General features: G+C 44.8%; 1 protein-coding gene across 1 annotated transcript in view; it reads right to left on the reverse strand.

Annotated features, from left to right (window-relative positions):
• Nucleotides 1-579: 579 nt before the first annotated feature.
• Nucleotides 580-14,754, reverse strand: part of tbc1d14 (TBC1 domain family, member 14) — a 70,348-nt gene continuing 56,173 nt past the window's right edge. Inside the window, exons 8-16 of the mRNA XM_079490965.1 lie at nt 11,182-11,299; nt 9,761-9,867; nt 8,568-8,654; nt 6,927-7,015; nt 6,456-6,527; nt 4,058-4,186; nt 2,985-3,094; nt 1,649-1,907; nt 580-935 (exon numbers count right to left, since the gene is read on the reverse strand). Of these exons, the coding sequence (XP_079347091.1) occupies nt 879-935; nt 1,649-1,907; nt 2,985-3,094; nt 4,058-4,186; nt 6,456-6,527; nt 6,927-7,015; nt 8,568-8,654; nt 9,761-9,867; nt 11,182-11,299 (1,028 nt within the window). The 3' untranslated portion in view covers nt 580-878. The remainder of the gene's footprint in view (nt 936-1,648; nt 1,908-2,984; nt 3,095-4,057; nt 4,187-6,455; nt 6,528-6,926; nt 7,016-8,567; nt 8,655-9,760; nt 9,868-11,181; nt 11,300-14,754) is intronic.

Raw genomic sequence — 14,754 nt, forward strand, 5'->3', positions numbered from 1 at the left:
GGCATCAATGGGTTAAAGACCATGAGGAAGTCAGAAATGAAAGACAGGACAGACAGAGGTGAGGGACACGGACAGACAGAGGTGAGGGACACGGACAGAGAGAGGTGAGGGACACGGACAGAGAGAGGTGAGGGACACGGACAGACAGAGGTGAGGGACACGGACAGACAGAGGTGAGGGACACGGACAGACAGAGGTGAGGGACACGGACAGAGAGAGGTGAGGGACACGGACAGAGAGAGGTGAGGGACACGGACAGAGAGAGGTGAGGGACACGGACAGAGAGAGGTGAGGGACACGGACAGAGAGAGAGAAACAGTACTTCATAATGTGTCCCAGAGGGGTCAGTCAGTGGCGGAACGCCAGAGACATACTGTATACAGTACGTACGCACAGGATACATTCTTCAGCCTCTTCCTGCTACAGTCTCCAGGCCATGAGCTTGCTCGGGGAGGGGCACAGTGTTGGGTGTTGGTTGGGGGGGGGGGGGGGGGGGGGGGGTTATAATAAGGCCTCGGAAAGGCCCCCGTCCATCCCTTTGCAGGCCTCTCCACCGTCCTCCAAACAGACGGTCGGCCACCCACCCACCCGTCGACCCAGCCAGTCTACACAACGCTCCCTGGGGTTTAAAGAAGACGGTCGTCATCAAGACAGACCTCATCCCAGCTGTATAGAAACTGTGTTCAAGTACCGGCCGCCCCCGCAACGCAGGAAGCGTTCTATGCAGCCTGTTTGTTCAGATTCCAGTGACTTGGGGCTGCATGGGGTCACCGGGTTATAGTGCTTGAGCCCTGGAGTCATTGTGTGTGTGTGTGTGTGTGTGTGTGTGTGTGTGTGTGTGGGGCGGTTCTCCATGTTGAAGTGCTCTCTCTCCATCGTCAGCGCTTCAGAACAGGGCTTCCGCTCTGCTGCTCCTTCAGCAGGGACTGTAGAACCTGAGGGCGAGAGCAGAGAGCAGAGAACAATTCATTCTGTGATTTTTACATCTGCATTTTACAGATATTTCTTCTTATCGCTCTAATCCAGAGTGAAGTGCACACTTTGCCCGAACATCAGTGGTTCTCAAAGTGGGGTCTGGCCGGGGACCCCCAGGGGGATCAACTAAATAGACAACTATTTTTACCCCCTTTTTCTCCCCAATTTAGTCATGCCAATTATTTCCTCCCCACACACATTTTCCAAAGATACAATAGAATAGGTATGCGCGTGACATCATCATCATACCCGGAAGTTATGCGTGAACGCCTACTGAGTGGCAAAAAACTGCTTTCTGGACATGACAGCCCATACATCCAAACAGAAAAGTCCTGTCTGATAGCATTAAATTACATTAAACAATATTAAAAACTACTTTCTGGACATGACAGCCCATACATCCAAACAGAAAAGTCCTGTCTGATTAAATTACATTAAACAATATTAAACTCACTTTGCCACTCGATTTGCCATTCACTTTATGCATGCGAAAACCCTCTATACAGTAAATGTCAACTTGGGGAGTCCTTGACATGAAAAAGTTTGCGGGGACCACTGCTGGCTGGCTGCTCTGACTGCTCTGACTGCTCTGCTCTGACTGCTCTGACTGCTCTGCTGGCTGGCTGCTCTGACTGCTCTGACTGCTCTGACTGCATCTTTCTGGTGCGTTTACCTGTGGCCACTTGCGGTTGCGGCTGTTCATGTGCACGGCGGCGATGTTCTGGAAGAGCGAGTCGGCGGGCACCAGGTCGGGCAGGCGCGTCAGGAACTGGGCCATGTGGATGAAGTCCATGCTGGTCAGCACCTCCTGGTAGAGGCGCAGCAGGCCCAGCGCCGTGCGGAACAGGAACTCCTCGCCGTCGCGGCAGAACACGTCCCACACGCGGCACGCCAGGTCCAGCGGCAGGGGCTTACTGTACAGTGTGAAGATCCTGGAAGGGACAAATGAAGCAAAGATTACTGTACAGTGTGAAGATCCTGGAAGGGAGGAATGAAGCAAAGATAAAAGATCTCAAGACTGAAAATGTAATGATGATGTTTTTTAAGGCCGACCAGCTGAAGAAATCATGACATTTCTTCATGTTTCTGGAAGATGCTTCTTAAACTTGTATTCTATTGATAGTTTGATCACTTCAAAATACTCATCTTTCATCTTAAAATAACTAATGACTATAAATAGCAGATCTACAAGCTCACAACATGTCGCGCTGCGATGTGTTGTGAGCTTGTAGATCTGCTATTTTCGGTGCGCAGCAATGCTTTCACAGAAGACATGCTGTGGCTTCTATGGAATCCAAAATGACTGAAATCAGTCGTGGCGACTGAGAACTTTAATCCATGTGGAAGAGATCAGTCCCTTTCCGTGTTGTAATCGCAGTGCGAGTGTGATAAATGACAAAAAAGAAAAAAGCAAACGGAAGCAAAAATGCTGTGCAAAAATGTCTGTACTTCAATGTTTGGGTTTCACTGATGTGAAAGCCATTCTGGTTTTCATCTTCAACTAAGTTTACTCTCACATTTTTAGTTTGCAGGAGCCAGTTGCACCACCTCACACTAAGTTCAAACTTAGCCTAGTTATAGCTTAAATGGCTTTTAAGTCGAGACTTATGCATTATTAGTAAAAAGCCATTTAAGCTGTTGCAACCCCCTACAGGTGAAAAAGAGTGGGTGAATTGTTTTTCATGTTAGAAAAGCTATGATACTAGGCAACATGAGGGAGAGTACAAAGATGATGCACACTTTGTCTCTTTACTGACACATCAACAGCAGGTGTTTCTGTAGCGTAGGATAGACCAGCAACATACACCTCCCCCCCCCAACCCCCAACCAACCACACAAACACACATCCTGTTTTCTAAGAAAACCACACGTTCTAGATGTTCATTTCATGGTCATTGCGTAATACGGTTGTAGTAGGTATGGATAAAAAATATATATTAGTTAGCTTTGCCATTCCAATACCGGCAAAATGTGGACAACAAAACACGTTCACAGGAGGCCAGACTCACCAGTCAATCAAATAAATATCAGGAGTCAAGCTGTTTTTCTTGAAATGTGCAAAGAGCTTTGGTAGGTTTTCTTCAAAGAACACTTCAAACGCTGAAAAGTACGTCAACATCTGAGGAGAGGACAGAACACGATCACGTTGAGTGAAACACACACACACACTCAATTTAGAATTGATAGCAGTTCTGGCTTAACCGTGCAGTACTTTTCACGAAACTTAGCAACATGGTAGAGGGCTAATAGAGGGATATGCCAACCGGTGAGGACGCAAAGCCCATGATCATTGGCCAAAGGGTGGCGCTATAGCACTCAATTGAAAATGCAAACTATCGTGGGGTTGTAGCATCTTTAGGAGTATCAACAGTATGTGTCAACACTAGTGGTATTCATGAAAAGTACTCATAGATTTGTGGTAATTGTCTTAATGCGGTCCTTGTTCTTCTTCAATGTTGTACCTCCATGTCTTTATTCGGGGTGCATACTTAGTTTAGACTAGTCATTGGTTAGACATGGGTTAAGGTTAGGTCTGCTGCCCCGTGGGAGGTTAGGTTTAGGGTGAGGGTTTGAGATAGGTTGTAGTTGTAGGACTAATGACTAGTCTAACCCAAAAACTGTCTAAACTAAAGTACTGGGGTGCAGTACTTTAGTTAGACTAGTCATTGGTCCGACAAAACGACAACCCACCTCAAACCCTAACCTAACCATAACCGCAAGCACGGGAGCAGCGCATGTCCGAGATGCGGACGCATGTCGGACTAATGCTCCGTCGGATTTACATGCGGTCCCCAAAGTACTGCACCCCTTTATTCTAATCAGACTTCGGAATAACACAGATTAAAAGGGAAGCAATAGATGACTAGAGGGGAGATCATTTTGGTGAATTATTTCCATATATACTTTTAGAAGAGAGAATATCTTCTGTTGCCTGAGACCTGTCTGTCTTATGTATGTATGTATGTATGTACTGTATTTTCTGCGGGGCTCTAAGTTAGAGTATGTACTGTACAATTATGTGTCTGTTCAGTCTATGACATGCGGCATGCGCACGTGTGTGTGTGTGTGTGTGTGCACTAACAAGGCTATGGTCCACTCTGAAGAAGGCCATCTGACAGGGCTTGTTGAGCAGGTTGGCGAACGCGATAAAGGCATCGGCTGTGTCCAGGTTCAGTATGAGCACTGCAGCAATGAACGACATGCCCTGCACCTACACACGCACACGCACACACACACACACACACACACACACACACACACACACACACACACACACACACACACACACACAGTTCAAACTTCAGTGGCATGAAAACGTAATACAATGATTGGCATTCGTCGTCATTCAACACAAATTCAGTAACACCAAAAAACTATATACTGTATATGTAATTATGTATATATTTTTTGGTACTGTACCATTGTAGACCAAAATCACACTGCCTGCCAGCGATCACTCTTTTCAGTGCACTGGTATGGATTATGATTCTAAATTAATATTAAAGATACAGCTTCAGACAACATGGATCTGTGCCGTTTTGTCAAGCTTTGTGTTTATGGTTACTCGTCTTATTACACCTCACAGGAAAAGTGCAAAAGGAAACGCAAAAAAAACCCCATGCACAGAAACGTGAATGTATACGCCTGGTGTTTAAGTGTGGTGTGTGTGTGTGTGTGTGTGTGTGTGTGTGTGTGTGTGTGAGTGATCACAGTTTGGTGGTCAGCACAGGAAGCTTGAACACGTCTCTACACTGACAGCATGTGGCTGTGCTGCAATGCAGACTGCAGCATTTTAAAACAACACCAGGGGCTTTTTGCGCTTCTTTGTTCTCTCTCACGCGCACGCGCACACGCACACGCACACACACACACACACACACACACACACACACACACACACACACACACACACACACACACACACACACACACACACACACGTCAATTATGACCCTTGCTTTCAAGGAGTGAACTCACATTTGTTGTGTCAACCATATTTTACAGAACATCATCAAACTACTCTACTACTATTTTTGGTCCTAAAGAAATGTGTGTGTGTGCAGTGTAAACATTTTCACAATATTTTGATATAGTCTTTTGTCTTTTGAATAACACAACATTTAGTCTTAGTCCTATTTATTTAGTCATCTGAAAAACCTTAGTCGACTTAGCATGAGAAAACATACGTTTATATTGCCAAAGCAAGTGTCAAAATACAATAAAAACTGTTGAAAATGGGTAAAGTATATAGAGTTGGAGGGGCTACAGCATTTTGTTATACATGTTATAACAGGGTATGAAGCTTTTTTTTAAACAAATAACAGCATTTTTTGCAGTCACTTTGGGACAAATAGCATTTTTTCCCTAGACTATTTAAATAGCATACAAAACTCAGATTTAAGACGTGTTTAAAGGTCGCAGCTCTGTTTACATGTGCAGTAGGACTACTGGGTACAGATAGTAGTCCTTGGGGTGGTTGTATTCCCTTAGCTAACCTTCTTTTGTCGCAACAGTTCACAAATCTTGCTGCTGTATTTGCACATATTTCTCCCAATAGGTATGGCATTTTTTATTGCCGTTGGTCATAGTTTCAAACTCGCTTTGGGTGTGTGTAATCTGTAGGAAGTACTGTATGCGTCTCTGATGTCTTGGTATAGTCACTATAGTGGGCAGGTGGTTAGGAAGCTGTAAGTGTAGCTCTGTTTCCACCACATTTTGTGCCCAGTGGGTGCATATAGTCTGTCTATTAGTCACCAAAATGAACACTGTGTGTGTGTGTGTGTGTGTGGGGGGAAGTGTGGTGGTGTGTGTGTGTGTGTGTGTGTGTGGGAGGGGTGGGGGGGGATTGTGGTTGGTTGGTACCGTATACATCCACCAACCGGCTGCAGTTTACAACCATAAAGTAATAAGGACATTGAAGGAATTAAATCCGTTTTAAGTGTATTTTTTGGTGACAGATAAGTTATCACTATACTAACTTTTATGAAATGTGTTTTGTGAAGTCACAATGACCTTTGGAGTTATGGCCAAAAACACGTTTGTGGGGCCACAGTGAGTTAAGGCCTGTTCATACTCCAGTTTTAGGTGATAAGGTGACCACCTAAACGCAAGCACGGCGCAACGCATGTCAGACCAACGCACTGCCGCGGAAGTGAGCGGCAGTCGAGTGTCTTAGCTGCCGCCTGCCGCCCCATCCCCCCCCCCCCCCGGCACCACTGCTGTTGTTAGCGACAGTTACCGGCAGTTTACCGGCACTGCCGAACGGACCGAGACCCCCCAGCCACATGGGGTTTGTCATAATCAGTGTATGAATTCATCTATTCTTTCAGTTCAAGTGGGCGTTTCTGCCGAATTTTAAAGGATTCCCCTCAAGGAGTTTACTGAGATATCGTGTTCACAAGAACGGACGTCACCGTCACCGCCAAAGACATGAAACTAGGCGATAAAAAATAAAATAATAATTGTTGTGTGAGACTCACATAGCCGACATCTGGCCGGTAACAGGTGTACGCTCCCAGGATGCTGTGTAGCACATCATGGTACGGCCCCCCCTGAGGACACACACACACACACACACACACACACACACACACACACACACACACACACACACACACACACACACACACACACACACACACACACACACACACACACACACACACACACACACACACACACACACACACACACACACACACACACACACACACACACACACACACACACACACACACACACACACACACAGTGTGGACTCGGGTCAATGAAGTAGAGGGTTTAACCACTTTACACCCCAGCAAAACGTATTGTGGGGACAACCTTCGCTGAAAATAGCCGATCAACAAGCTCACAACGTTTCCCCACACAGTAACAGAAAACACACTATGTGACACACTACTGTGACGCATGTGTTCCGTTCCATGGAGGCTGGAGGTGGGGGAACTGACCTGCTGGAAGATGCAGAGGTGGGGGAACGTGCGCGAGATGTCCAGCTTGATGAGCTCCAGACTGGACTCCCTGTCGGACGAACCTGCGTCTGGACCCACAGCAACAGGAGAGGGAGAGAGAGGGAGGAAGGACTTAACACAGCGGTTACCAAACGTTTGAGCTCGAGAGCCACAAGAGAAATGTGATTTTCATTACTTCTTAAACTTAGTTTTTCTTCTAATTTATGGAATTTCTTTGATTTGTTTCATTCATAAAATTATTTTGAAAAATGTGAGATTTTTTTCTATTTATGAAAAATTGGGATTGCTTTTTGAAAATCTTTTGAGGTGATATTATATGAAACTAAATGAAGGAAACAAGAAACAAGGGGATATTTTATTTACTATAGACCCATACAAATGTGCTCGCGACAGTGACAGTGAGGCTAGCTATAGAGTGCCGAAATCCTGACGTCACTCCTTTGGTTCTGCCTGGTTCACGGAAGTAATTTCTCTATGGAGAATAACATGGAGTGATCTTAATATCGTTAGCATTGTGGTCCAAAAATAAACAAGCTGTCTCGGTGTTATTGTCAGGGAAGTGTCTCTGTATCGTTTGCGACAGTCAGTCAGTCACTCATATATGATACAGTCTGTAACTAATCCAGTAGCAGTAACAATAGCGTTTTCTTTAGCGTTGATTCTTCATATCCATACGAGTGAAACGGCCTGGATGACATGTTTATTTTTCAAACACAGTTATTATATGAGGCGATCTAAAATCCCCCCTATGGGGATTGCAATGCAAATAAAAAGTACATGAACCCGTGGATTTGCGCCCTCCACCGATATTGACGTCAGACGTCGGTGCTCTATGAGTGACACTTTGTAAAACGGGCTGGAATGAAACAAAAACGTTTACAGCCTCAACTAAAAGCACCGTGGAATGGTTCAATTTTTGATTGATTGATTTAATATTTTATTAACAGTTGCAAATAGTACAGTGGTACGTACTATATTACAATGATTGCTAAAAGGATAACGCAAAAATGTTTCCATTGTGGTCCTGTCATATCATCATCATCATCATCATCATCGTATATAATGAAATCTACGCGTTTTGTGTGGAAATTATACCCAATAAATGATCCCAAGCACTGGAGGTTTGTTTTATCGCCCATAGGCCTGACTCACACCTTTCGATCTAGCATACACCATTGATGCATGCTAGATGTAAAGAAAGGGTTTGTTTACATCTTGCCCCAATGCATTTCCAATGGAAGTCACATGGTTTGACACAACATTTGTGTTGTACGGCTTTCGGCTGTGTTTCGACTGCCCCCCACCCCCTCATACAACACAAATGTTGTGTCAAACCATGTGACTCCCATTGGAAATGCATTGTGAGCTTGCATCAGTCAATAAGTCTCATGCATCAGCTATACATCAATCTGTTGCGAAGGTGTGAGTCAGGCCTTAGTGTTCAACTACACTCAACATTTTGACAACAGTCAGGGGTTTGTAAATAGAGGAGAGGAGAGGAGAGGAGAGGGGAGGGGAGGGGAGAGGAGGGGAGAGGAGAGGAGAGGAGAGGAGAGGAGAGGAGAGGAGAGGAGAGGAGAGGAGAGGAGAGGAGAGGAGAGGAGAGGAGAGGACAGTTACCTTCATGTTCAGTTCTGTTTGGGGTGGTGGGTGTTGGCATCGCTTTCCACTTCTCCTTGGCCCTGGACAGGCAGATGTTATACAGCTCTGCAGGGACACACAAACACTTTGATTGATTGATTGAAATATGTATTAACAGTTTGCAGAATTACAGTACATTTCAAGCACAAACTCAATACAAAGGCTGTTAACTGTGAGTGGACGACCCAATTAAGCATTACACTTGTTTACAAGAGGGTCCACCATGTTCAATTCATCAAAACATTTAGAGACGTACAAATAGACACTTCTATATAGACAAAGAACAGAACAGGAATTCATCATAATGGAGGTAAAAAGGGCAACATCACGGCAGAGTTCATATGTGAGAGAGAGAGAGAGAGAGAGAGGGAGAGATAGTGGAAAGAGATTTAACTTGATGACCTGACAAACCATGCCATCTCTAAGAAGCAACTCACAGAATCACAGGTATCGAGTTTATATAATATTAACACTGCATTAATGCAAAAAGCCCACTGATAAAAAAAAGAATGCAATCTTGGGTCATGCGTGGGATGTGACTAACCCTGCTTTAATGTATTAATACAAGTTTAAATGGTAGAATAGAGTCTATTCTACCATTTAAACTTGTCTATTCAATAGACAATAGACTATAGTCCTGTATGAAAAAAGGGAATTTATTAACCATGTCAAACTCACTTTGTGTACTGTGGCGGCACCAAGTGGTGGCCAGGGGTAACTGTTTTGATACTTTTGTGTTACAAAAGCACTGGAGCTCAGTGGTGCCACAGCAGTGTCAGCACGAAAGTAGCCTCGGAAACCCAGACGTTTTTATTTCCAGGGAGGAAAAAAAAGTCTGGGTCCGAGTCCACTTCAATTTGGCATAGAGTAGCGCAAACGTCGATCACTCTCTGCTGATTTCTGATCGTCTGCACCTTTGTTAAATTGACGCACACACGCACATCCGTACACACACACTCCTCTCTCTCGCTATCGCTCTAATTAATTAGTCTCATGTCCAGCAGCTGCGCACAGTTTCTGCCGGCGGATCCTGCCGGGAGCTGCCTATGCCATAGAAAGCATAGGTGAGTTCCAGGCTAGCACGAAAGAGACTCCACAAGAGTCGCTCTGATAGCGACAAAGCAAAACCAAAAGAACTATGAACAGGCAGGCAGTGAATGTGTGTACCGTACCGTGGGTGATGTTGAGCTCATTGCCCACAGCCAGGCTCCAGACCTTTCCTCTGACGCTGGGGGGGACACCCTGCCACCACAACTCTCTCACCCGCCGAGAAGTACACCTAGAGGGGGAGAGAGAGAGAGAGAGAGAGAGAGAGAGAGAGAGAGAGAGAGAGAGAGAGAGAGAGAGAGAGAAAGACGTTGTAATTTTTTTTTATCCCGGCCTAATGGTTATGATGGGGTTCACTTTGAAAACCACTGTCTCGACTGCTACTGTATTTCAGTATGTCAACATTACTTTTCTTGTGACTTACTGTAGTTCTACATTTAGGTATGATAACTGCTCCAATCTGTTATTTTTTACAACAAAAATGTTGTCTCTGGGCAACCGTTAGGAGATCAGTATTCTGTGATATATAAGTTCCATTTAAACAACCCGACTTGTCATCACTACAAAAAAAAGACTTCTGCTTGAAAAAAGGTGAAAGGTTGATCACCTAACAGGTGATTTTGACCATTGAGAGGTTATTTGTGCTGCGCATTAGTTAGTTGTTAGTTAGTTAGTTGCTGTGAGAGTGAGGTCTAGCCAAAACACATTCGGGATTCCTGGATCGCTGCCCTCCACAATTTCCTATCCAACATCAGGTTCTTGAGCTCTGCAGTGTTGTCAGCCAAGCTGTCGCGCCGCGGCACGTCTACATAGGTGGTACGCTTCTTTCCCCTCCTGGCTTTGCCCTGGGTTGGCTCCCATAGGGTCAATTTACTTGCCTAAAGTTCTGGGTGCCTGACGCAGTGCCCTGCCAACCTCATCCTTCTCTCTCTGACTTTGTCCGTGACCCGTTGTAGGTCCCCATAGAGGTCCACATTTCTGATGCGGTCCGTCCATGTGACACCACAGTAGCTATGAACATTGTGCTTGCACAGAAGACATGCCGGCTTCTATGGATTCCAAATGAAATACATTGTGGCGACTTAGAACTTTAATCCATGAGTTTAGATTAATGTGAATTAATCGCACAAATAATGAATTGCATTTTTACGGCGATTTTCCAAGTGCTCGAAGCGCTTTCACAACGGTTCGCTCATTCATACATTGGGAGGTGAAGTGGCGCACAGTCGACGCCATCGTCCTCACTTCCCACATTCACACACCAATGGTGGCAAGCTTACACCGACCGACTCATTGGAGGCAAAGTAGGGTTCAGTATCTTGCCCAAGGACACTTCGACATGTGGAGGAGGAGGAGGAGCCAGGATTCGGAACGCCGACCCAAGGATCATTGGACGACCTGCTCTACCTCCTAAGCCACAGCTGCCCTAAATAAAATAAATGCTCCCGGTATGGACAGACAATAGAGGTTCAGACTGCGTTGTTGACGACTACTCACTCACAGGGCGCTCCAGAGTGTCATGAATGAATTGGACAGTGTTACTCACAAGGCGCTCCAGTTGGGCAGGATTTCCTGGTTCCAGGTCTGGGCGGCCGTTCCGATGCTCTCCTCCAGGCGACATCTGTCCTCCAGCTGTTTCCTCCTCTTCTGCGCATCCTTCATCTCTGCAGGCAGGGGAGGGAGGGAGGGAGGGAGGGAGGGACACAAGGGATAAGGAAGGAGGAAATACATACCCGTACGTACATGTACATACTAGACTAGGGCACGGCCAATGTCAGAATGTTTAGTCCGATGCTTATCCCCAGAGACCTAAACCACCGGATGACAATTTGGGGTTGAAGAAAGACAAGGAATGAAGGTGAGATAGTAGGCGGGCAAAAGACTAGAGAGAGAATATACTCCTTTATGCTTTGTCACAGAAAAGTATTATTTTTTAAAAGGGGCCAATGTGTCAATCTATCCACTAGATGGTGCTTGTGTTCAACTTGTTAAAACTGTAAACAACCACAACCTGGAAACACCTTTCCAGGAAAGATTAGTCCATGTTATTTAAGTTGACACAGTACAAATATTAAACATTGTAACTTCAAGTGAAAAAGGTGTTGACAACAGTGTATATGTACATGGTATATTGTCAGTGTAAATGAGCTAGGAGGAAGGCATGGCTAAGAAGAAGACAAGGAGAGATTTATCTCAGGTCCTTGCATGCCCCCAAAGACACAGAACTCTTCCCAGCATTAACAGTCGTGTCTAAAGCCCGACAGGCAGGGTAGTTTACAGCTGGGGAGGCAGTGGGGGAAACCTTGAACCCAGCTGATCTCTTTGGAGACCAAAATCAATCAGACATGATCAAACGCAGGGACAGAACGGGAGTTCCATATCTGTCCAAAGTGACATAATATCGTCTCTGTCGGGTATTACTTTTCAGGATTTAAACTAAAAAACAACTAAAATCTTGGCATATTATATGTGCTACGACAAATACAAACTAAAAAGCCCCACCATGATAGTCTGTAGAAACAGAATATTTATTTATTACGGTGATCCAACATCTAGTGTAATTTTACTTTCATTTCACAGGAGAATGAACGTGTGTTTGTTGGCATCGTTGGCTGAATTAACGTGTGTTTGTTGGCATCGTTGGCTGAATTAACGTGTGTTTGTTGGCATCGTTGGTTGAATTAACGTGTGTTTGTTGGCATCGTTGGCTGAATTAACGTGTGTTTGTTGACATCGTTGGCTGAATTAACGTGTGTTTGTTGGCATCGTTGGCTGAATTAACGTGGGTTTGTTGGCATCGTTGGCTGAATTAACGTGTGTTTGTTGGCATCGTTGGCTGAATTAACGTGTGTTTGTTGACATCGTTGGCTGAATTAACGTGTGTTTGTTGGCATCGTTGGCTGAATTAACGTGTGTTTGTTGACATCGTTGGCTGAATTAACGTGTGTTTGTTGGCATCGTTGGCTGAATTAACATGTGTTTGTTGGCATCGTTGGCTGAATTAACGTGTGTTTGTTGGCATCGTTGGCTGAATTAACGTGTGTTTGTTGGCATCGTTGGCTGTTCATTAACGTGTGTTTGTTGGCATCGTTGGCTGAATTAACGTGTGTTTGTTGGCATCGTTGGCTGAATTAACGTGTGTTTGTTGGCATCGTTGGCTGTATTAACGTGTGTTTGTTGGCATCGTTGGCTGAATTAACGTGTGTTTGTTGGCATCGTTGGCTGAATTAACGTGTGTTTGTTGGCATCGTTGGCTGAATTAACGTGTGTTTGTTGGCATCGTTGGCTGAATTAACGTGTGTTTGTTGGCATCGTTGGCTGAATTAACGTGTGTTTGTTGACATCGTTGGCTGAATTAACGTGTGTTTGTTGGCATCGTTGGCTGAATTAACGTGGGTTTGTTGGCATCGTTGGCTGAATTAACGTGTGTTTGTTGGCATCGTTGGCTGAATTAACGTGTGTTTGTTGACATCGTTGGCTGAATTAACGTGTGTTTGTTGGCATCGTTGGCTGAATTAACGTGTGTTTGTTGGCATCGTTGGCTGAATTAACGTGTGTTTGTTGGCATCGTTGGCTGAATTAACGTGTGTTTGTTGGCATCGTTGGCTGAATTAACGTGTGTTTGTTGGCATCGTTGGCTGTTCATTAACGTGTGTTTGTTGGCATCGTTGGCTGAATTAACGTGTGTTTGTTGGCATCGTTGGCTGAATTAACGTGTGTTTGTTGGCATCGTTGGCTGAATTAACGTGTGTTTGTTGGCATCGTTGGCTGAATTAACGTGTGTTTGTTGGCATCGTTGGCTGAATTAACGTGTGTTTGTTGGCATCGTTGGCTGAATTAACGTGTGTTTGTTGGCATCGTTGGCTGAATTAACGTGTGTTTGTTGGCATCGCTGGCTGAATTAACGTGTGTTTGTTGGCAATGTTGGCTGAATTAACGTGTGTTTGTTGGCATCGTTGGCTGTTCATTAACGTGTGTTTGTTGGCATCGTTGACTGAATTAACGTGTGTTTGTTGGCATCGTGGGCTGAATTAACGTGTGTTTGTTGGCATCGTTGGCTGAATTAACGTGTGTTTGTTGGCATCGTTGGCTGAATTAACGTGTGTTTGTTGGCATCGTTGGCTGAATTAACGTGTGTTTGTTGGCATCGTTGGCTGAATTAACGTGTGTTTGTTGGCATCGTTGGCTGAATTAACGTGTGTTTGTTGGCATCGTTGGCTGAATTAACGTGTGTTTGTTGACATCGTTGGCTGAATTAACGTGTGTTTGTTGGCATCGTTGGCTGAATTAACGTGTGTTTGTTGGCATCGTTGGCTGAATTAGCGTGTGTTTGTTGGCATCGTGGGCTGAATTAACGTGTGTTTGTTGGCATCGTTGGCTGAATTAACGTGTGTTTGTTGGCATCGTGGGCTGAATTAACGTGTGTTTGTTGGCATCGTTGGCTGAATTAACGTGTGTTTGTTGGCATCGTTGGCTGAATTAACATGTGTTTGTTGGCATCGTTGGCTGAATTAACGTGTGTTTGTTGGCATCGCTGGCTGAATTAACGTGTGTTTGTTGGCATCGTGGGCTGAATTAACGTGTGTTTGTTGGCATCGCTGGCTGAATTAACGTGTGTTTATTGGCATCGTTGGCTGAATTAACGTGTGTTTGTTGGCATCGTTGGCTGAATTAACGTGTGTTTGTTGGCATCGTTGGCTGAATTAACGTGTGTTTGTTGGCATCGTTGGCTGAATTAACGTGTGTTTGTTGGCATCGTTGGCTGAATTAACGTGTGTTTGTTGGCATCGTTGGCTGAATTAACGTGTGTTTGTTGCATCGTTGGCTGAATTAACGTGTGTTTGTTGGCATCGTTGGCTGAATTAACGTGTGTTTGTTGGCATCGTTGGCTGCCGAAAAACAAAACAAAGAAAAGGCGAGACCGACCGGCCCAACGACAACATTCCCAAACTCCCAGACAGTCTGAAATTTGAAGCTTTTAAAAACAAAAAAAACTGTTCTGAGGCACAAAGGTTAATTTGACAGGATGGTGGTAGAGAAACACACAGAGGGAATGAGTTGTGCTACAGTATACGTGTCATGATGAGTCATAGGGATTCATTCATAGCCTGCTGTGCTG

This window comes from Electrona antarctica, assembly GCF_951216825.1.
Source record: "Electrona antarctica genome assembly, chromosome: 21".
NCBI lineage: Eukaryota > Metazoa > Chordata > Actinopteri > Myctophiformes > Myctophidae > Electrona > Electrona antarctica.